Consider the following 22,787-nt stretch of genomic DNA (forward strand, 5'->3'; position numbering starts at 1 on the left):
AAAGTTTAGAAAAGTTTAGTTTAACTTAGAAAATATGTTGCTGTATATTCAGACCTTCTGGGACAAAAGCAGCTGGCGACAAATCTGACGACTTCTGCAAACAAATCACCGACTTTTATTCAAAACAGCAACTAATAACAAATCTGATACATTTTTAAAAAACATTAGAGACAAAAATGGCTACAAACAAACTTAGTGATGTTTTTGCAAAACAGCAACTAGCGACAAAGCTAACAACTTAAAAAAAACAACAAATGTAGTTAGTTTCTTCCAAAAAGTGACACGTCTGATTATTTTGTAAAAAAAAAAAAAAAGCAAGTAGAAACAAATATAATGACTTTTTTTAAAATAAGTGATTAGCAACAAATCAGGTTCTTCACAAAGCACCTAGTGACAAATCTAGTTAATTTTTGTCAAAGAAACAACGAGCAACACGTCTCAGCAACTTTTTAAAAAAGCAACTAGTAATAAATCTAACGCTTTTTTATTTGTTTCTGGAGATTTTAATGGCAACAAAACGTCAATAATGTAAATAAATCTCAAATGTGCAAAGCTGAGAAACGCCATCAATCAATGCTAGCTAGTCCACCTCCTGACTCGCCACTAGGGGGCGCGTCTGAGTGAGGTAAACATCAACCAAGCTGGATTGGAACCAATAGGAAAATCGCATGCAGTACCACCATTCGCCCCAACGAGGGCAGCACTGGGACGGTTTGGGAAAAATGTTGCAAAATTAAATAAATTTACAGAAAAATGTACAAATGTGTCCAGAAACATAAAAATAGCACTTCTATGGACCAATTTAGACACTTTATTAAAAAAAAAGAAAGTTGATTCAGGGTTTAGTTGCACTTTATAGATCATCCAATCAGCAAACAGAGTTTCTGTAAACTTAGTGATCATGAAGAAACAGCTTCACTTTTGTCTTTGGTTTTGAAGGTTTTTATTAGATTTAGTTGTATATTTTTTACTGATAAAAGTTACTCGTGTTTTTTTGGCAAAGCCCACCAAACTAAAAATAAAGCACAGCATCATCCAACAGGAGCAGTTTCATAAAGAGCGGCAGAAAACCAGAAACAATGATGCATCTCTACTGAAAGGATTGAATTTATGAATTTAACCCTAACCTTTCCAGTTAAACCAAAACTGGAAAAAATGTTTCTCAGTTCATGTATGGTAACTTTTTTCCAAGTTAAAGGCAAGGTTAGTAAAGAATAAAGGCAGTAAATAAAGACAAAAGAAAGAGTTTGAATGCTAATAATCCATCCTGTGTGAAGCAGAGTCCTTAATTTATTTTAAAGTTTGTCACATAATTGACCTGTTCGCCATTACTAGTGATTTAAGAGTCATTAAAAATGAAAAGGCTTTGAAACATGTTTTATTTAGAGTTCAATATTATGTTAAATTTGAAGTTGTGCTGCCATCTAGTGGAGGGATGAATGAATTCAACTTCAGAGAGTTTTTATTGGAAAGATTCTCGCAGTTTTTGTTTACATGAAATCAGGGGTGGAAATTAGCAGCCGCCTCTGGCCAAATGCGGGTAAAAGTATGAAGTGGCCTGTAAATTGGAGCAACGCACCGCCACTGTGGCGGGTTGACAATTTGAGCAAAAAAAAACAAGCTGCATTCAGCTTGAACTTCCGTCCAGGGGAGGACTGACCGTCTGGAGTCCAGACTGATGTACATAATGTTCATATCTGGCGGCGCTACGCTGTCATAATTTAACTAAAAATTATATTAAATCTCATTTTTATCGACCGCGACAGACCATTGGTTGATTTTATTGATGGACATTGGGCTTATCCAATGAAATCCCTCAGTCCTCCTTGGCCCGCCCCTCCCCTCTAAGGTTATAAATGGCGCCATTTCAGCTAACGGTTAGCTGCTAACCGGAGTCCCAGGAAGTGAGCGGATATGAGACGGGCGGGTCAGAAAAACTATGACAAAAGCTAAAAAGCGCATTAGCCCGTTCAGAAAAACGTGTCACACTAACCGATATGTTAATTACCACACTAACTTTGACTGTTGGAGGAGATTCAGTAACTGACAAGGAGAGGGAATGAGCGATTCAGGGGCTTATTATCGTCGGAGGAGGAGGAGGAGGATGATGATGATGATGATGAGAGAGAGACACGTGACCAGGGACAGATTGAGGAAGAGTTCAGATTAGCTGCTGCTGCCCGGCAAGAAGGAGTGAAAATGTTCAGAAAGAAAAAGTTTCATGCAGGCAGGAAGGCAGGTGAGTGTGAGGAGGAAGCTAACGCTAAGCTAACAGGAAGGCAGGTGAGTGTGAGGAGGAAGCTAACGCTAAGCTAACAGGAAGGCAGGTGAGTGTGAGGAGGAAGCTAACGCTAAGCTAACAGGAAGGCAGGTGAGTGTGAGGAGGAAGCTAACGCTAAGCTAACAGGAAGGCAGGTGAGTGTGAGGAGGAAGCTAACGCTAAGCTAACAGGAAGGCAGGTGAGTGTGAGGAGGAAGCTAATGCTAAGCTAAAAGGAAGTCAGAAAAACTGGAGTAACACAGGATGATGATGATGATGATGATGGCCCGTGGAATTAATAATGAACACGTTCTGACATATTTTAGTAATAATTGTAATAAGTAAGGGAAAACAAATATAACAGTTAGAAAACAGCTATCGATACAATTTAAAGATATTTTAAAAATGACTAGACATCTTTAATAAATACTATCAGGGACAGTCGTTGCCAAAATTTGGAAATGTTCAACATATGATTGCAATGTTAGGGTTGTGTAGTTAAAGTTTGCGTTAGTAATTACTTCAAATTAACTTATTGCACTACAACCCTGTTAAGGTGTCCAGGCTTTATGTTAAATTATTCTGTACATCTGTATGGTAAACTTATTGTCAGTAAATTGATTTTCATAGAGGTAAGAATAAATCATACGTTTTCTATCATTTGTGGGGTTTGTAATCAAAAGAAGAAAAAAACAAACTGGCTGGTGAAATGTCTGATCCGGTTTCCACTCCTGCATGAAATAAGAAACGTTCAACCAAACAGGAAACTAATGAAGCTAACTAATGTTTTACTGAGACTATATTTGTGTTTTTGGATGATTCATCATCATCTTCTCTTTTATCAGCAGATAAGGTGAAAAAAGTGAGATGCAAAATTAAGTAAATACATAAATAAATATATCATTAATTAAACAAACTATGAAACAAATAAATATTTACATAATTTAATAACAATTCACTTCTATATGTCAGTTTTATTGCAGCTGATGAAGAAAACAAATAAAATGTGTATTTAGTAATTTGATGGTGACTGACAGCAAGTCAAGACAAATCGATCCCAGATAAGACGGCTGCAGATCAGGCGATGACACTCCGATACAGCAGATGGCGATATTAGAAAACTACTGAGGGGCTGTGGTGGCGCAGCGGGTTAGCACGCCCCATGTTTGGAGGCCTTAGTCCTCGACGCGGACGTCGCGGGTTCGACTCCCGGTCCCGACGACCTTTGCCGCATGTCTTCCCCCCGCTTCTCACCCTCCTTCCTGTCTGCCTACTGTGGAAAAAAATACGAGCCACTAGCGCCGCAAAAACTCTTAGGAGGGAAAAATAGAAAGAAATCTACTGAAACTTTTCACTGTTTTCCAAAAGATTCAATCACGTTTCTGTTTTTATCTGCCATGTTGACGATAATCTGCTGAGAGTAAAATTTCTCCTACAAACCCTGAGGAACGTTAATGATGATCTTCCATCACCAGGAAAACGACTTTCAAAGAATGAGGTTAGCAGAGTTCAGCAACAGAGGATTAAATTTGTGCTGTAACATACAGACTAAATCATTTCATGGGTTTACTTCACAATTTTAATCACTTTTTTAATTTTTTTTTTAGTTTTACAGAGAAATATTCTGAATGGGACTTTGGTGTTTGTGAGTTTTGCACATTTCTGGTAAGTCTGTAAATCCTTTGAGGAGAAATTTCAGTTTCAAAAGTAAAAGATTGCTAGAAAAAATGTAGAAAATTTGAGATCAATTTCAGAAATGTTCTAGAAAAAGACTTGGAAATTTAGAAAAACCAATTTTTTTCATTTTTCCAAAGATTTTACATTTTCAACTTCAAAACTTTTCTTTAACTATATATATGTATAATTTTTTTCTAGAAAATTTCTGAATTTAATCTCAAAATTTCAGATTTTTTCCAGAAAATCTTTTGACTTTTCAATCTCATAAATTGTCTTGGTTTTTTTTTTTTCTTGAATATTTTCTAGATTAATATAAAATTTTTGGCAGAAATTTATTCAGTTTTTCTATTTACATCACATTTAATTATTTATTTATTTATTTTTAACGAGATCGAAATTTACGTAATTAGCAAAACTGACTTAATTCAGATGTGAAACACTGAAGCAGTCTTCGGTTTTATTTTTTTCCTCGCAGTCCGTCCACGGTCACGTGGTGTCGCATCCTTCCAGTGGGCAGACTGGCGTGTCTTTACTGGGTTACGGAACCGCGGAGCAGTCGGGCTGGTTCCGCGCATAGCCGCGGGATACATCGGCTCTTTCCGTCTCTGCAGCCGGACTGCTGCGCTGCCACGGCGCAGGTAGGTTTCCGCTGCGGTGGAAATGATCCCGAGTGGGTGGCTGCAGCAAAGACACGCATGTTGCGTGTAAATCGCAGCTGCAGATTACAGCGCTGATTGTGCAGCTTTACAGCAGCGTGGTGTGTTCAGGTGCCGTCAGGAGAGTCGGAGGCTGCCGTTTCCCTGGTTAGTGTTGATGTGCTGCAGCGCGCTGGGTGATGCAGCGGGAAATGCACCGCAGCAGCGGAGGATCTGCAGGACAGGGAGCCTGTTGGAGAGGCAGCCAGTGAATCCTGACTCTGCAAACATCGAGATCCGCTACACACGACAGGCGGGCGATTCGATTTAGATTCGATATAAATAGAATATTTTACCGTGAAAAGGAACTATAGGAAGGATGTGTTGCTTGTAAAGTTACACTGTAAAAATTAACAGCGATCATTTGGGTTTTTCAGCCCAAGAGAAAAGGTTATATTTTTAACATCAATTTATATAAAGGTCCGTTTTAAACGAAATATTTTATTATCTAGCTAAATATTTAGTTTGAAGCTAATTATTTTTGATTATTTGTAGAACCTTGACCTTATCTAAATATATAGATAACGAGCTAAATATTTAGCCTGTTAACTAAATACTAAGTAACCAAGCTTAATATTTAGTTTCAAATGAAATATTTAGTAAACAAGCTAATTGTTTACTTAAACCTTTGCATATCAAGCTAAATACTTAGTTGCAAAACGAAATTTTCAGTTAGCAAGCTATTTACTTTGAGGCTAAACGTTTCATAAACTAAACATTCAGTTTCAAACAAACAAAATACTGTTTGCAAAATATTTAGCTTGCTAGCTAAAAGCTTAGTTAGCAAGGTAAAATATTTCATTTGATGCTAAGCTAAATTTACTTAGAAAACTAAACATTTAATTTTAACACAGCTAGCTAAGTATTTAGCTTCAAACTAAATGCTTAGATTCAAATGAAATGTTTAGCTTCAAACTTGTTTAGTTTGCTAAATATTAAGTTTGTTTTCATATTTGCTAAATACTGCTGCTAACGTGCTTCTGAGTAATTTGTTTCAAAGAGGAACCAGACGGTCTTCTGTCTGAAACCAGTTCAAGTTTGTCAGGTACAAATGAATTCTGAGTCTGCTGATAGTTTCTGGTTCAGACTCTGGATTTAACGTATAAAGATTTGAATTTTGTTTCAGCCATTTTGGGAGAATGGTGCGTTTTATTTACCGGATTAACTCCAGTAAAGTCACAATCTTCGACTCTCTGCTGCTTATGAAAAAACCTTGTCAGTTTGTCAGTGTGGGCTGTGAAACTCTGCAGGATGTCTCTGCAATGATGCCAAGTCCAACTGTGTTAAAAAAAAACCCAAATCACAAGATTTTATCATTTACAACAACCCATCTGTACAACCGAGAGCTTTTCTTCAAGATTTATTGTTGCCTAAAGAAGCTGATATGTTTTCCCACGATAAATGTTTTATTTATAAATTATGCAACTGCTATGTTTGCTGATTTTATTCCCATTCAGTACCCAAAATAACTGAAGGAGAAGCTGGGAGAGAGGAGATGGAAGGACATCGTGTAATGAAGGCAATGAAGCTAGCTTTGGTTTTTAATGCTAACAGTGGAGCGCATTAGCCATGCCTTTCAGTGCTAAAGCTGTTAGCCACCTGTCATTGCTAATGGTCACGCTCTGTTAGCTGCCTTTTCATGCTAAAGTTGAAGCCCTATTAGCTGCCATTATGTGCTAACTGTCAAGCTGTTAGAGCTGCCTTGATAGCAAATCTATGTTAGCCGCCTTACAGCGCTAACGGCAAAACTCTGCTGGCTGCCTTTCAGTGCCAACAGTGAAGCTGTATTAGTCACCTTTCAGTGCTAAAGATAAAGCTATGTTAGCAGCTTTTCAGTGCTAAAGGTGAAGCTGGTTAGCTTCCTTTTTAGCTCCAGCTCTGATAGCTTTATTTTGATACCAACGGTTCATCTTTCCATCGAAGAGGTCGTTGCCCACAGGTTTTATTTTCCTGTCTAGCCTCTGTTTTGGTATTTATCATTCACCTTTAGACCACACTGTGTGCTAACAGAGTATTACTCCAGCTTCATGTATCACCGTCTCCTTCAGTCGTTTAAAAGCTGATCCATTCAAAGCTATCTCATTACACAGACATTTGATATTATCATTGTAGTAAATAGTATAGAGCTGGCTGCGTAGAAGCTGAGCCAGCGTTTCCCTGTCAGTAGCTTCACATGGTTCAAATTCTGCAAAAATAAATTTAAAAAAAACCCATAGGGAGAATATAGGCTCTCCAGTAATTAAATCAGTTAATGCAAAAATTAATCAGTTAATCTATGAATGATGACGCGTACAATAGAGGAATGCTATGTTGTTGCATTTTTTGCAATAAAATGTTTATTTCCTTATTTTAAAAAAGGAATTTGTTTATTTGCATCCTAGTGTATTTGAGATATTGTATAAAATAGGCTGAAGTGGTTAAATGAAAATCTGCAGTGTGACAACTTCTATCCAATTACTTATTTGATTACTAAAATACTCACTAGCTGCAACTAAATAGATCCATATTTTACATATCAAAAAAAGTTTCCTCAGCTTTAATTTCAGCCATATTTTATAGAAATTGGGTAAGAAATTAATGAGCTACGACTAACTTTGTGACGGATAATTTTGTTGACATGATTCAATGCTTAGCTATAGCGGCTAACAGCTGTCACTAGCTATAGCGGCTAACAACTGTCACTAGCTATAGCGGCTAACAGCTGTCACTAGCTATAGAGGCTAACAGGCGTCACCAGCTAACAGTTGCTATCCAGTGATAAATTCTGATAGTGTTTATCTCTCTAACAGGTAAAAGTGATAACTCAGAGGTTGATGTGTCTCGTTTTGTCTTTCCCCTTCAGGTTATGCCACCCCAAAGGATTACTGGACCCCCTGCGGTGAAAGAGAAGGGCTGATCCCGTCCTTCTCCAGGTTCTCTCAGTTTCCCGCCCGATCCGTTCCTCCTCTCCCCATGGCGCTAACCGTACCTCCCCTTCAGTCCTTTCCCTGTTAAACTCTTCCATTACCCTGCACAGGTTCCTGCCCGTTAGCTCTTCTAAATTAGCCTTCGGCCGTGTTAGCTAGCCTGTGAGTCGAGACTCTTCCTGTTGGCTGCTGGTTTGGACTCATGGCTACTGGAGGTCATGATGTTCTGGTTAACCTACAGCAGGTAGGAATTCCTTCAAATTAATGTGAGTTTTATCTGTTCCAGGCGAGACGTTACAGACTTTTGCTTCATTTCTAAAACTGACGTAATGTAGACATTCTGGACAAAACACTTCATCTAAATGAAAAACGTCTCGCTCTATCACTTTATTCTTGTTTTAATATCACTTTATTCTGGTAATATTACGAATTTAATCTCATATTCTGATGACTTTAATCTCATACTATGACGACTTTATTCTGGTAGCAATACGACTTTATTTTCATATTGACTTAACGCTGAGATCCAACCGACGGGCTCCGTTTAAATTTCTTCAGAAACTTTCTAACTTCTTTTGGCAGTTGGTGGTTACCATAGCAACCAGTAACTGCCGGCCCCTCCCCTGTTTTCTGTGACCGTGATCTGCATTCGGATTGGCTCTGGGTTTTATTTACAAGTATTATATTTCAACATATATTTTAGACCAATTTAATCACATACAGTGTTTCATTAGTAAATTTGCTTTGTGTATGTTTATAACTTAACATAATTTATGTTGTGCATCTTAACCACGTTTAACTTTATCACTGTTAAGTGCTGCTAACTGCTCATTGGAAGCTATTAGCTATTAGCTTGTTTATTTACTGTATTTTATTTAATGTAAGGCTTCAGAAGCTGCTGGGTGATGTAAACCACCAACTTTATTTCCTCTTTTATTAGATTAAATACGGTAAACTTGAATGTGTCATGAAGTCAAACGACTGGAACTGAAACAAACACAGATGGGTCAATTAACATATTTCAATTAGTGACAGAACACCTGAAATAAAAAAAACTTTAAATAATATTAGAATTTATTAATGTATTATGTACAAAAAAACCCTCATTCCCCAAAACTGATGAAAATGGTGACACTACTGAATCGTTTTGAGCAATGCTGAGATTGAATGTGAAGGTACAGAAACGTCACACACACACACACACACACACACACGGCAGGACGTCTGGAAGGTAAAATCATTACAGCCTTTTAAATTTAAAACACACTTTCCAAAATGTGTGTGATCTAGAGCCGCTCAGACGGTCTTACAGAGAGACGGGCAGAAAGTGTCGTAATGCAGCAAAGAAGAGGCTTTACATCACTGACCAGTTAATCATAATAATAATAATATTATTATAAACAAGTTTCTGTTTTCTTCCATCCATGTAAAATCTAAAATCTTTTTAGACTGAGGCAGGAAACCGGAGCGCCCGGAGAGAAACCTGCAAACAGGAAACTGGTAAAATATTTTTACCAGTGCTTCACTTTAAACTTCCAACAAAAACATAAACAGGCAAAACCAAAAAATGGCAAAACACTAAAAAGTGGAAATACCAGAAAAGAAAAGAGCATGACAAGGAAATACAATACAAAAGATATTAAACAAAGACAGAAACATTTATTCAACACCTTTCTTTGTTTTCTGAATGTTTAAATCATTCAGGACTTCAGAATTAGTCTTTCTGGACCCTCCACTTCTCCAGACTCAAAACAGTCGCTAATTTTGTTCTGGGTGATAATTTCTTCTGACGAATTATCTGATAACATGTTTGGCTTCGCTGTCGTCTCAGAGAGGAGAAACCGTCTCATCGGGGGGTTTCAGAGTTCCTGGGGCGGGTCAATCCCAAAACTGGATTCTTTCTGTCACCTGGTTGTTTCTCATAGACGTCGCAGATGAACCCCCTTTCATTCATGTCCTCTCTGCAGCCGCGACTGTTCGTCCTCAGCTGTTAGTATCTGTTGTCTGTGCATCATGTGAAAGCGGTTTGGATCAGAACCACAGCAGATGACCGAAGACGTACAGAAAGATGTCCGACATGTTGTACACGTGATCTCATCGTACATTTCTGCGTCAGAGCTGTCACCAACAACAACCACAATAAACTGACAGGATGCCAGTTGTATAAAAAATATATTTTTGTTGGGTTTTGTTTAGTAAAAATCCCAAAGATTGCACAGCCTGTGGGGGACAAAAGGACAGTTAGTTTGTGTCAAATCAAAAAAATTAATAAAACAAAACTGGGTCTAACTACCATCTACTCTAAGTACAAACAACGGAAAAACTAATCTAACAAAAAGACTCACCATGGGTGGCACCAACCTACTTACCTGGTGTTTTTAACAGAAACCTTTCCAGTCTGTCAATAAAAATAATCTTTCTGTAAGGACATGGAAACTTTGTAGTCCTTGATTATTACTGGTAGAAAACTCTTCCTGCAGTCGGATTTGCTTTTTATTTTTAATAATGTTGGGCAGGATTGAGCATTGAGGCACAACATGGCAGCTTCCTCTTGTTTACACTCAAAAAATATTTATTAATTTAATTTAACTTAAGGTTTCCGTCATGTTTGGCTTGTTCAGTCGGCTGAAAAAGTCCTTCTGGTGGAAAAAGTCCATTTCCATCACATCTGGTAAATTCAGGGTTGTCCAGTGATGAGTTGGATTTTTCCCCGGTAGAAACCCTGTTGCCCCCGCCTGCCCCACCTGCCCCCCACCTGCACCGCCCTGCAGCAGGTAGCGCATTAAATGCATCCTGTCCCCACGTCCCTCTGGTGATTAGCGGCTAATGGACGTCTCAGAAACTTGAGTCCACTCAGGGATCAGACTACTTCCTGGGTCAGCATCAATCGGACGCTAAGTCAGCGACTTGTTTGAGTGTTTTGACCAATCAGAAGCTCCGCATGGGGAGGACACGCCCCCTGCCCTCCAGGGAAAGAAGTGCATTATTTTTTGTTGCTGCTTAGCGCTTTGATGTATTGATTTGTTTTCCTTCATGCAGCTGCAGTTTTAAAGACATGGTCTTCTTTCTGTTGTCTGGGATTATATCCTCAGATTAAAGGTAGAATATTTCTAAAATATTCAGTAATAAATAGAAATCAATCAGATTACTATAGAGGCCTTCGAATGTTATGTTTGAGGTGAATCAAGTTTAGCTGGGCCGGAAAGGCAGTTAGAGACAAATTGTTTTCACGCAGAGGTATTTATGATTTATTAAACTAAAACTAAAACTTCACAAGATGCTCAACTTTATTCTCACATTTTTGCAACTTTATTTTTGTACTTTTAGAATTTAATTCTCGTATTATTATGACTTGGTTCTCGTATTTTCTCGTAAACTTTGCTGTTTGTGCTATGAGTCTAGCCTAGCGTTAGCATCCATCATCAGTAAATCAAAAAATGAATTATTCCCTTATGTCTGGGTGTAAATGGCGTTGGAGACTTTAAATGGTTTTTGTCCTGTTTTCCTCCAGGTGAAGGCGGAGGATCAGGATGCAGCTGAGGAGGAGCAGGAAGAAGAAGAGGAAGAGGAGGAGAGTTGGGAGAAGGCTCTGTCTGTGGAGCGCTTCAGAGACATCATCGGAGATTCAGCGTCCTGCGGCGCCGAGCGGATGGGCCGACTTTACACCGAGAAGGACTTTGAGTGTAAGCCTGGAGGCACAGCTCAAACAATCACATTTAGCTTAATGTTGATTTTTTTTTTGTGCTGCTTTTTGGTTAAACGGTAATTAATGAGGAACTATATGATTTGTTTATGAAACTTACTAAACCATTAGAGATATTCGCGTTTATGTTTATGAATCTATTTATTAACTTTTTGAAGTAAAATAGATTTTATTTTTCCCACCAAAGCAGTTTACGTCGCAGGACGGCACTCCGTAATCTTCCTAGCCAGGCTTGAGCTAGTTCACAAAATGGCAGACTAGGATAAATCATCCATTATGCTTATGCTACCGGCAGACTTGTCATTAGCATTAGCAATTAGCTTATGCAAACAGACTAATGACTAGTCCGTTACCCATTAGTTAGCCATTACATGACGGACAAGCCATTCGTCTATCAAAATGGTGGACTAGTATAAGTTTGTCATTTGTGGACTAACCGAGCTAACTTAAATCAGTTGTTGTTCAGGAATAATTGAATACAATTTAATCCTCTATTAAGTATTCATTACCCAATCAAAACTAATAGAAACTAAACAGCGTTTAACTAATAAATGCTAGTAAAAACTATCAAACACACTGAGAGCTACAGCTAACTGTATCAGAGCTGTTGCAACCCTGGACCTTTTTCTTCTTCAGATCCAGTTTAACGTTTTGTTTTGTTGGCAGATCACAGACATGCGTTTCTCCACACACACCACCCGTTATCCACTCACCTGCCTGCGCTGCAGCGCAAGCGGCCGCACGGCGCCGACCGCAGGCACAAGAAGAAACGCAAGAGAAAAAAAACCTCGCTGCCGCCCTCTGATGTCACGCCCACCATCCAGGAAGTAGACGAGGAAGAGGCGGAGTCTGACGCCGACGCACGCCTGGCGACCGCCACTCCCACCGAGTTCCCAGACATCCAGCCGCAGGTAAAATAAGTCGGAGAAACAGACGTTCCTGTTGAATAGACGGACGTTTCCTCTCTTCTCACTGAGCTTCGTCTTCCTCTCAGTTTAGTTTTGGGAGCCAAGAGGACTTGGAGGAACCGCTACGACTTGCTGCCGTCCACGTGGAAAACGAAAAGCGTTCCTCTTCCAGGAAAGCGGCGCTCACGCTGATAAGGGAGGCGGCGAGTAACGACAGAACCGAGGAGAAAGATGGAGGACAAGCAGCTTCCCGAGGGTTCGCAGTTCCCTTTAAACCATCTCTTTCCCCCCATATCTGATGTTTGTGTATTTCCATTTATGTTTCTACTGCTTCTAAAAACAAACCAAACACTTAAAAAAACTCACCCAGCTGTTTTCTGGTGATAATTTCATGTTTTTTAGTCTCTAGAAAACAAGCTATTTCCAAAATCCCCCGAATGTTAAGTCACTTCCATGGAACTGCGCCGTTACCTAGCAACCCGATCCAAGTTGAGCCCCGTTACCTAGCAACCCCAGCTGAATTCCAGGACTTTTGGTCAAGTTATTTTATTTCTGTATGTGCTGGAAAAAAATAGTGTTGAAAATACAGAATACAAAAGAAAAAATATCTGAAGTACTGAAATAAAATAATATATAAAATACAAGAATATGCTGATAAAATTTTTAATTAATATATATAAATTAATAGTCATGAATAAATAAAATTACTAAAAATGCTAAAATTAAATAAAGTAATAACTGAAAATAACTATAAAATAAAGGAATAAAATTTAAATTGAATACAAAATGCACATAAAATAACAAGAATGAAATTAAATGTTCATAAATACTAAATGGAAAATTAAATAGTAAAGTACTAAAAATGAAATAAATGAATAAAAAGTCAAATTAAAAATGAAAAAGCCATGAATATTAAAATAAAATAATAAAGAAAAAATATTCATAAAATTATTACTAAAGATAAAATAAAATAATAAATATGAAAATAAATCATTTGAAATGAAATAACCAACTTAATGAATAAAAATAAGAATAATTTTAAAAAAAAAATTGCAATCAAAGGTGAATTTTATTTTGCCAGTTTGAAACCCGATAATCTTCTGAACACGGATCATAAAGTCAGAGGAATCGTGACAGAAGGATATTTTTTCTTTCTCTTGTTTTTACATAAAACCATTAGAACCAGTAACTGTTTCCAATAGGAACCAGTAATGAGCTCAGGCTCCTACCATCCCTGAATGTTGCATATTAATTGGGCCGGCTGGGCGTCTGACATGCAGGACCATCAGAATATGAATAATTTGTTGAGTTTGTGAATCATGCATGGCGTTTTGCTGCGGGAGGTCCAGGGCTCCATGGTGATTGGGTCGGGCATCCCAGCAACCGCTGGGATGACTCAGAGGTTTCCATCAGCGCCCCCTGCTGGCCAACCTCTGGGATTGCAATTCACACAGGGTCAACAGAAAACCCTGATTTAGTCATTTAAAGTAAAACAAAGCTGGATTTAGTAGCTAATGGAAACATTTGCTGATTTTTCCTTTTGTTGATCTTATCAGTGCGTCGGAAGCCGTCGGTCCGGCGCCGAGCCGCTGCTGGCTGCGGCGGAAAGCCGTCCACCATCGGCTAACGGCCGCCCAGCGCAGCAACTACGACCTGCGGGAGCGGCTCTGCATCGGCAGCATGACCGCCATGGAGGCCGCCGTCTACCAGCAGGTGCCCACCGACGAGGCCGAGGCCCAGATGTTGGTCAGCGCTGACCTGGACGACATGAAAAGTATGATCTGATTATTATTCTGTTGGTTTATCAAGTTATTTTAAGTTAAATTCAAATCAAATTATCAAAAATGATCAGTTCTGTTTTGTTATTATAAAAGCTTTTCTAAAGCATAACAAGAAAATCTGCCATCCGTTTGTATTTCATAGTGAAGATCTGGCGCCACCTGCTGGTTGAGTTGAGCAAACACTGCTGAGATTAACGGCAGGATTTTATTCTTCAGAATAAAAACTTCACTTTATTTGATGGGAGGATGAATTTATTAAAGCAGAGGAACATAAATAAAAGTACAAGTAATCAATAAATAAAATAAAATCTAAAGTAATAAATATTACATAAAAATAATGAAATAAATAAAGTATTAAAATGAAATAAATAAATACAATGCAGTTTATTAAAACTAAAAATAACATACTCAAGGTAATAAAATAATTTTATAAATGAATGAAAATCAAATTAAAGGACTAAAATAAAATAAAAAACACACACAAGGCAATTTAATTAAAAATAAAAACAAAGTGCTAAAATTAAATTGAATAGACTATAAAAAAGTAAATGATAAAAATCTGAAATAAAGTTTTAAAATGAGGTAGTAAATAAGTACTAAATAAATAAATACAAACAAATAAAAAATCTTTTAGAAATAATGAATAATACAAGTATTAATCCCAAAATTAAATATACTGAAGCCCAAACGTGGTGAATATTTTGGTAAATAATACCACATAATTTTGCAGATTTTTTTAACTTATTAAGTCAAACTAAACAAAGTTGCATTTGATGTAATGAAGCCCACCTGCACCTGTTTACATGTAAACTAAATAAGACAAAAGTGTCAGTTTCATCTGAATCTTTTAATAGGAGATTTTCTCATAAATTCTTATAATTTCTCTGACATAATTTCCGGAGTGTTTTTCTCCAGAGGAACTATCTGCAGTCGAAACTGTAACGAGTTCCTGTGTGTGGAAAGAAAAGCAGGTTTCAGAGTCAGGAGGCGTTAATTAACGGGCGGTGGAGTCGATTCCCCTTCAGCGGCGACCCTGCCTCTGGCGGTTCCTGCATCAACCAGAGCAGAGCGGCCATCGACTGCTCAGGAGCCATCTCCCCTGAAACCTGCAGCGCTTCACGTACAGGCTGCCTGCTAGCAGCTGCTCTGTTTCTGTCTGATAAAATGTGCAAAACACCTGAAACATGAAGACGGACTAATATTTAGCTACTTTAGGACGTTAGCTTCCTCTGTTCCTTTTTTTGAACACTAAAGGCCTGGAACGAAACCAACCTGGCAACACAAAGGCTAACAGTAGTAGCTATGCTAACAGTTATTGTTTATTGAACGGATTCTCGACTAGCTAAACACATTTGACTAAATATGTTTTAATTTTCTCATTAACCTAAAATATTAGGTTATTTACTTGTGATCAACTGTTATGATTAACTAAAGCTAATACCATCAGCATGAGCTAATGCTATTAGCTACAACTACAGCATTAGCTAGAGTTAATGCCAGTAGCATGAGCTAACACCACTAATTATCAATGAGATTATTTGCACGGCATATTCCAGCAACAGGGAAGTTCAAAGTGCTTTGCTTCATAAAGTTAGTTAACGACATTAGTTATAGCTAAACCAGTAGCAGATGCTAATGCCATTAGCAGGAGCTAACACAAGGTCAAAACAAATTGTGAGGTAATGAAAGGATGTTTAAAGTAGCAATGAAGCATCTTTATGTCTTTTGTAAAAAAATGTTTCTTATAAATTAGAGAAAATGTTTTTATCCTGATGCTAACCGCTAACAGCTTGAGTTAGAAACCCACCTACTCGCTCCTCTTCATCAGTTTGGTTCTCCTCATCTTCATCACCTCTTGTCATTTCTGCATCACTTTAACTTCAACGAGTTCGGTTCAAATCTAAACGTTACTCAGTGAGCTAGCTAGCTTAGCAGCTACGTCCAGGAGACATTTTTACTGCCGGCTTTACATCTGAAATAAACTTTTCTCAAATAAAGACCCCAACCAATCAATCAATCAAGTCTATTTGTACATATCGGCAACGAGTCAGCTCAAATGCTTTATGTCGTCAAAGCAGAAGAAGAAATTTAAAACAACAATAGAGAAAAACATTTTGATGAGTTCCATCTCCATAATCATAGATACTCGTCAATAAGTTGGTCAATGTTTCACTTATTGTTGTTCCAGCAGCCGAAGTCAACGGCGTCAAACTGAAGGAGAAACTTTCCTCTTTCAGCTTTAAGGATTTATGAATGAAAGCTTGATTTGGTTTTTCATTGAGGGCGGCGTGTCAGAAACTGTTTTGGAAAAGAGGCGCAGCGGAAATAGAGGTCGTTCCGTGTCCTCCCTTGATCCGCTCCCCCTGTTTTCCAATCCGTCGATAAAAGAGGGCGGCGCGTCACCGCAGCATCAATACCTCCGTTTCCATCCTGCAGCCTCAAACTTTCCCTCAGATTGGCCTCCAAGCTCCCACCGCCCAGCGGGCTGCAAGTTCTGGTTTCTGCGCCCTCGCAGCGTGTCAGCTCGGTTCGCGGGTCCGGATCGCTGGATGATCAGAGCAACCGGTAGTGGAGAGGCGGCCGGCAGGCGGAACGCGCGCTGGAGATGACAGACGTTGAGGGACGGGCGAGCCGCGGCGCCGGCGCTTCTGACGGGCAGCATGAGCGGCGCTGCAGCGTGCTGCGCGGCCTTGGCACCGCCGCCGCGCAGCAATATGAGCGCCAGGGCTCCTTCTCCCTGGCGGATGGCTCTGAGGACTTTGAGGAGTTTGTTCTGGACTTTGACGACTACGACCTGCTGGAGTCGATCCACAACCACCTGGAGGCGCCGCAGGAACCGAGCCGTGAGTCCAAACCGCCGAGCTTTCCCTTCGTTAGGAGGGAAAACAGCCAAAACCAGCAGGAACCGTGGGGGATTTCCACTGTGGACGAGATGCCCACTTAAATAGCTTCAATTCAGCCTCACTGGAGGGTTTTGCAGCAAGATCTCCCTGACTTTGACTAGGACACTCCAAAACCTTAACTTAGTGGTTTGAGTTATTCAGAAATAGGCTGGCTGATGAGTTTCATTTACAGTTTATGGTCCCAGCAAATAGTGAGATATTCTCCTTCCATATCTTCTGCTAGAGAGCCCCACATCACCACACTGCCACCACCGAGCTTGGCTGCAGCTGTTCTGTTTGACTGCAGACATAAAACTCGTTAAAACTGTGGTTTCCATCATGCAGGAACCAAGTTAATAAATGACTGAGGAGCTGAAGGAAACGATGAAGGAAACATCTGAAATGTGTGGTGTGTCGTTCATTCAGTCTGTTACCCCTAAATGAAATTTTACGCATCAAATCGTCTTTACAGGCCACCTAATCAGATGCAACATCAAAACAAGATAAAAAAAACTTGATAATTTGAGGTTGAAAACAAAATGAGGAGCAAAACAAGTCAAACTGAAATGCAAAGCTTGTCAAAAACAGAAAGAAAACAAAATAAATCTTAAATCTCATTAAAACGAGATTTAAGGCGTGCCGTGGTGCCGGAGGGGTCAGCGCGACCCACATTCAGGCAAACGTGGCCTCGACGCGGCTGTCGCGGGTTCGACTCCCGGACCCGACGACGTTTACCGCATGTCTTCCCCTTTTCCTGTCAGCCTACTTTGAAAAAGAGACACTAGAGCCACAAAAAGACCCCTTGCGGGGCGATAAAAAAAAGCAACAAAAAAAAAACGAGATTTAAGAAACTCGTTAAGACGAGATATAAATTTGTAAAGTTTTGGGTCTTTTTTCCATTCCATGCAGGTCGTTTTGTCGATCCGGGTCAGCAGCGGTTCTGGCTTTCCCTCTGTCCCAGGGAGGTCATTTTTCTCCTTCTGAATCATGACCTCTGACCTTTACTGATTCAGTGAGTGTAAACTACTGCCTGTAGTTTTAGCTCTCATATTACTGGGAACTATTACATCACTGTCCTGGAGAACTGGTGCATTCTGGGATATTTTTACATGACTGATCGATGGAGCAGGAAGTGACTTTCCATGATGTGTTTGGGTCTCATGAGGCGCGCTGATGGGCAGCGGGCTGCAGAATCGAGTCGGGACTTCCTGCCTGGCATTGATCAGTGGCTCCCGTTGGGGTCAGCTGCAGCCGAGCGGAAATATCTCATTGACTAACGCAGCGGTTCTGCTTTTTAAGCTCTGGTTTGGACCCACAGAACATCAGCATTAGGTTTTACTCCTTCAAAGTGTAAAACAGAAACAGGAAGTAAAACGGAGCCATTTTTAAACGGTGAATATGATCATAATGAATTCATAAACAGTGATAGAAAGTTAACTAAGGCAGGGAGGATTTAGGCTACATGAACTCTTAGCATCGGTTTTTGAATAAAAAGGTTCTCTGTTGTTCATGTGGAGTTCCCCAGGGTCCAGTTCTTGGACTCCTTTTGTTTAAAATCAACATGTTTCTGCTAGTTGAGATTATAACAAGTAACACACACAGATCTCATGTGATGTCACACTTTCATGAACTTTGTAGCTGGCAGCCATCTTGGTAGGCAGTTGCTATGACAACAATTAGCAAGTCACAAGCTCAGAACTAGCTCTCATCTAGTCACCTTCCTGTCTAACTTACAAACAATATCAGTACATTACAACTATTAATTGATGACAGTTTTTGAGTTCTCTACTCACCTCTGTGTAACATGTTACTGCTGAACTACCAAAATTAGCTTGGCTAATGTAGCTTTTCTCTGCTAGCTAACATAGCAGCTACGTGTTTGTTGCTACATGGATTCACTGCCTGTCAGCAGAACTTTGTTATTCACAGGAAAAGGCTGTACTTCCATTATAAATCCATTTTGCCTACTGAGGCGGCGGGATCACTTCCTGTTCAGGCTGGTGGGAACTTTGATGAGGTTGCTCATTACTGTAGCTATCTATGATAAGCAGCTCTACGTTAGAGTGTCACCAGGCGACTCAGAACCCTTTCAAACACCAAAACGATTTAATAGATATAAAGCTATAGATCTAGAGTCAACGCACAGCTTCAGTTATTCCAGCTGGAAGCTAGAGATCAGGATGACCTCTGACCTCTGACGGTTCCCCAGTGGGCCTTCTACCTGCTGCAGAACATTTCAGAGGACTAAAGTCTCAGCATCAGAGAAACTCATCCAGCGTTTCTCTGTAGTGGCTTCAATTTCTGCAGAGAATACACTTTAAAATATTTCTGTTGTAAATCACTAAACGGTTTAAAGATCCTTCCAGATAAAAATCCAAATGTTTAGCGTTGCTTTTAATCAATAACTGGAATATTATTGATTGTAGTCAATAATATTTGTTTCTTGTATGTTGTTTTAATTTATTTTTCATCATGTAAATCACGTTGAACTTTAATTTGCTTTATGGTCCCATTTTTTTAACGATTCTTTTAATAAACTAGAATATCGTCACTATTATGTCATCCAACCATACAGATGTTTTATTCAAAGTAAAACATCAAATAAACCAACATAGCTGCATTTTCTACTCCAATAAATCATGCAACTGTATTGGAGAACATTTGAAAAAGTTAAATTTGTCTATATTTTACAGAACATGGTTTCTGTCACTCAGTTTTTCTCAGAAGTGTTCGACTCTCTGCTAGTAAAATAAGTTGTTAAATTTGTCGCTCGACATTGTTTTGAAAAATTTTCACTAGATTTATCGCTAGTTGTTTATTTGTAAAATCAAAATACTGTATATCTCTGAGTTTGTCACTAATCAGTTTTCTGTAAGAAAGTTGCTAAATCTGTTGCTAGTTGCTATTTTGAGAAAAAAAACCTTCAAAGAAACAAAACATTTGTTGCTAGTTGCTCTTTTGGTGGAATTGTTCCGTTTCACTTTGAGAACGTTGCGTCTTTATGCCTCTCTGATTTTTTTATTCCCGTTTGATTTTTCAGGCCACAGGTTTGAGGACAACCCCGGCGTTCGGCGCCACCTGGTGAAGAAATCCTCGCGTTGCCAGATGTCGCGGTCCAGCATGAGCTCCACGCCGCTGTCCAGTCTGAAGAAGAAGAAGCGAGCGGCGGATAAGAAGACCCACGAGGTCCGAGGCCTTTCAGGGCAGTTCTGATGCGTTTTCGCGTCTCTATGGAGTTTAAAAGCGGATATTTCTGCTCCGCAGCTGTTTGTGGAGCTGAACGAGCTCATCGTGGACAAAGACCAGGAGATGCGCTGGAAGGAGCGAGCGCGTTGGATCAAGTTTGAGGAGGACGTGGAGGAGGAAACGGACCGCTGGGGAAAACCTCATGTGGCGTCGCTGTCGTTCCGGAGCCTGCTGGAGCTTCGCCGCACCATCACACACGGTAAACCGCTACTTCCTGTTCCAGGTGATGCTAACCTGTAGCTCCTATCAGACTCTAGTTCTAAGATTTGTTCCTGTCTGTTTTCCAGGCGCCGTCCTTCTGGACCTGGAGCAGAACACTCTGCCCGGCATCGCCCACCTGGTGGTGGAAACCATGATCATCTCGGATCAGATCAGAGCGGAGGACCGGCCCAGCGTTCTGCGAGCGCTGCTTCTCAAACACAGGTCAGCCAGCCGACCGGTTTTGGTGTTTCAGAGATTCTCTTTCAAATATTTCAGAAAATGGTGAGCACTGCTGGCATATCAGCAAACTAGCATCTCTGAACTCATGGGAGCAGCCAATCAGCGCCAAGCGGGTCTTGGATTGGCTCATTTGGTAAACAGCGTGTCAGTTATATCGCCTTCTACAGGGTAAAATGTGTCAGTGCTCACCTTTCGGTATGGTTTGTGCTTCAGGAAACGGGAAACAGTGAAAGCTAAATGCACACATTTTTTTCAAAGTTAGCAAAACACGCTAAAGCGCTAAACCAAGAGCCAACAAATTCAGAGCTGGAGACACTTCCACATCCTTCTTTCATCACCTCACTGCTGAGAACCAAATCATTTATTTTAAAATTAGTGAAAGATTTTTCCTTTTAGCAGCAGGACATCTGATCCTGGTTCAAGTAAATATTTGCCAGATTCTTCCTCCTGGTAAAACGTCAAACTTTCCTCCAAAAAAAGATGCGACTAACGCATCAAGAGATGATGATGCTGATTGAGATCCAATAAAATCGTCCGAAGCTTTCTCCACTGATCCAACTTATTGATCAGTGAGCCGGCGCGCGCTGCGCGATCGATCCGTTCTTACATAACAGAACACAGTTACTCAGTTACACTGGAGGAAACCAACTGTTGGCGCTAATCCACATTTTGCTAATTTTGAAAACGTTCAGTGCAGTTGGCTTCCTCTTAACCAGATAATTACTCGATAATTACCTGATAATACCTGATACCTGATCATTTGTTTCCAGATAAATTTCAAGCGATAATTTACTTTGATGTTCTGTAAACTTTCAGCTAAATAAAGTTCAACGTCTAAAATAAAACATGGACACTAGAGAACAAATATGAATACAATATCAAAGGTAATTATAGAAATGTAAATTATAATGTAAAAATTATTTTGTTGCTCGAGCGTTGTAGTCTTTGAAGTTCAGATATAATTTGAATTGAAGTTAGCACTTTAGCATTAGCAGAAGCTAAAGCTAAGCCACTATATCAATGCAGTAGTTAGCGGAAGCTAAACGTTATATGAACATGGTATTTAACGAAAGCTACCATGAGTACCATGTTTATATTGCCATTTAGCATTAGCTTTCACTTTTACATTGGTCAATGTTTTTATTGTCATTTTGTAGCACTTTAAGTGCATTATAATATTTTATAAATAAAATATTATTAATAAAAACTGTGTGGATGTAGTGCTTTAGCATTAGCTCCTGCTAAATACTGTGTTGGCTCTTGAACTAATGTTTCTGATTAGTGCTTTGGGGTTAGCACAGCTAGCTTCTTAGCTAGCGGTTCCCACTGCTGGAGGTGAAGAACAAGAAGTGACTTCAGGATTCCTTCCAGAGTGAGAAATGAGGACGTCGTCATCCAGAAGCCGCTTTGCTAACCTCAGTCCTGCCGCCATCTTGTTTCTAAAGATTAATGGGTTTCTCTTTACACTTGTCCAAACAGTCAGACTGGTCCATGACCTTTAACCTTTAACCTGCCAGTTGAGGCCTGTGATGCTGCAGCAGAATTAGCTGGCTGCTTTCAGCACTCGACAGATGGAGCGAAACAAACCACCAGCTGGTCTTCATGCGCTCATTTCGCCTTCCATGTGAATCCCCGGGGCGTCACAGGCGGCTGCTCGTTTGGGAAAAACAAACGCTGCTATTAGAGTCATCACCGGCCAGAGGGATCTGATTTACGACACGGTCAGGGGCGCGTTTAGGTGCTGCTGAAATCCAGCTCTTTTCTCTGAGCGCTATAATGGTCCCAAAGGGAGCCGCCTGACATCAGCGTGACTTAGCGCCCCACTTTGCGCTCTTTTGTCTCGGGGCGATGTCACGTCCAATTTCACAGGCGCTCTTACAGGGCCATGTGGACCTTATGATGGCGGTGACGTAACCCGGCGGTGATGTAATGAATCTGCTGAAAAACCCGAGCCAGTGGGAAAAATTCCTGTCCAGGAGGGCTGGGATGTGATCACCATGACACGCACGGAGAGCAAGAGTGATAAAGTTACGCAGCCGAGACTGTTTGGTTCAGACTCTCCAAACTTTACGCTCTAAATAAAAACAATATTATTCATTTTCTGACTTATTTAAGTTGACAAAAACAATGACATTTATTTCACACAGTAAAAGACCAAAATTCAATTCTCTTTGCAAATCCACACCTCTGTAAACGCCAAGAAAGGTTTTAGCCAAGTTTGTCCCCATTGACTGTAAATAAGTCAGATATTCTCTTAGACGTCATATTTTCACGTGGATTTGGATGCTG

General features: G+C 39.8%; 1 protein-coding gene across 2 annotated transcripts in view; it reads left to right on the forward strand.

Annotated features, from left to right (window-relative positions):
- The first annotated feature begins 4,420 nt into the window (after positions 1-4,420).
- slc4a3 (solute carrier family 4 member 3) overlaps positions 4,421-22,787 on the forward strand; it is a 45,479-nt gene continuing 27,112 nt past the window's right edge. Inside the window, exons 1-9 of one of the 2 annotated variants that reach the window (XM_028023495.1) lie at positions 4,421-4,574; positions 7,474-7,781; positions 11,049-11,220; positions 11,907-12,151; positions 12,235-12,404; positions 13,705-13,922; positions 19,852-19,997; positions 20,076-20,256; positions 20,345-20,480. In XM_028023495.1, the coding sequence (XP_027879296.1) occupies positions 7,740-7,781; positions 11,049-11,220; positions 11,907-12,151; positions 12,235-12,404; positions 13,705-13,922; positions 19,852-19,997; positions 20,076-20,256; positions 20,345-20,480 (1,310 nt within the window). In that variant the 5' untranslated portion in view covers positions 4,421-4,574; positions 7,474-7,739. Of the gene's footprint in view, positions 4,575-7,473; positions 7,782-11,048; positions 11,221-11,906; positions 12,152-12,234; positions 12,405-13,704; positions 13,923-16,407; positions 16,773-19,851; positions 19,998-20,075; positions 20,257-20,344; positions 20,481-22,787 lie in introns of those variants that run through there. The other variant, XM_028023496.1, reaches the window with a different exon arrangement.

This window comes from Xiphophorus couchianus, chromosome 7 (genome assembly GCF_001444195.1).
Source record: "Xiphophorus couchianus chromosome 7, X_couchianus-1.0, whole genome shotgun sequence".
In the NCBI taxonomy this organism is placed as follows: domain Eukaryota; kingdom Metazoa; phylum Chordata; class Actinopteri; order Cyprinodontiformes; family Poeciliidae; genus Xiphophorus; species Xiphophorus couchianus.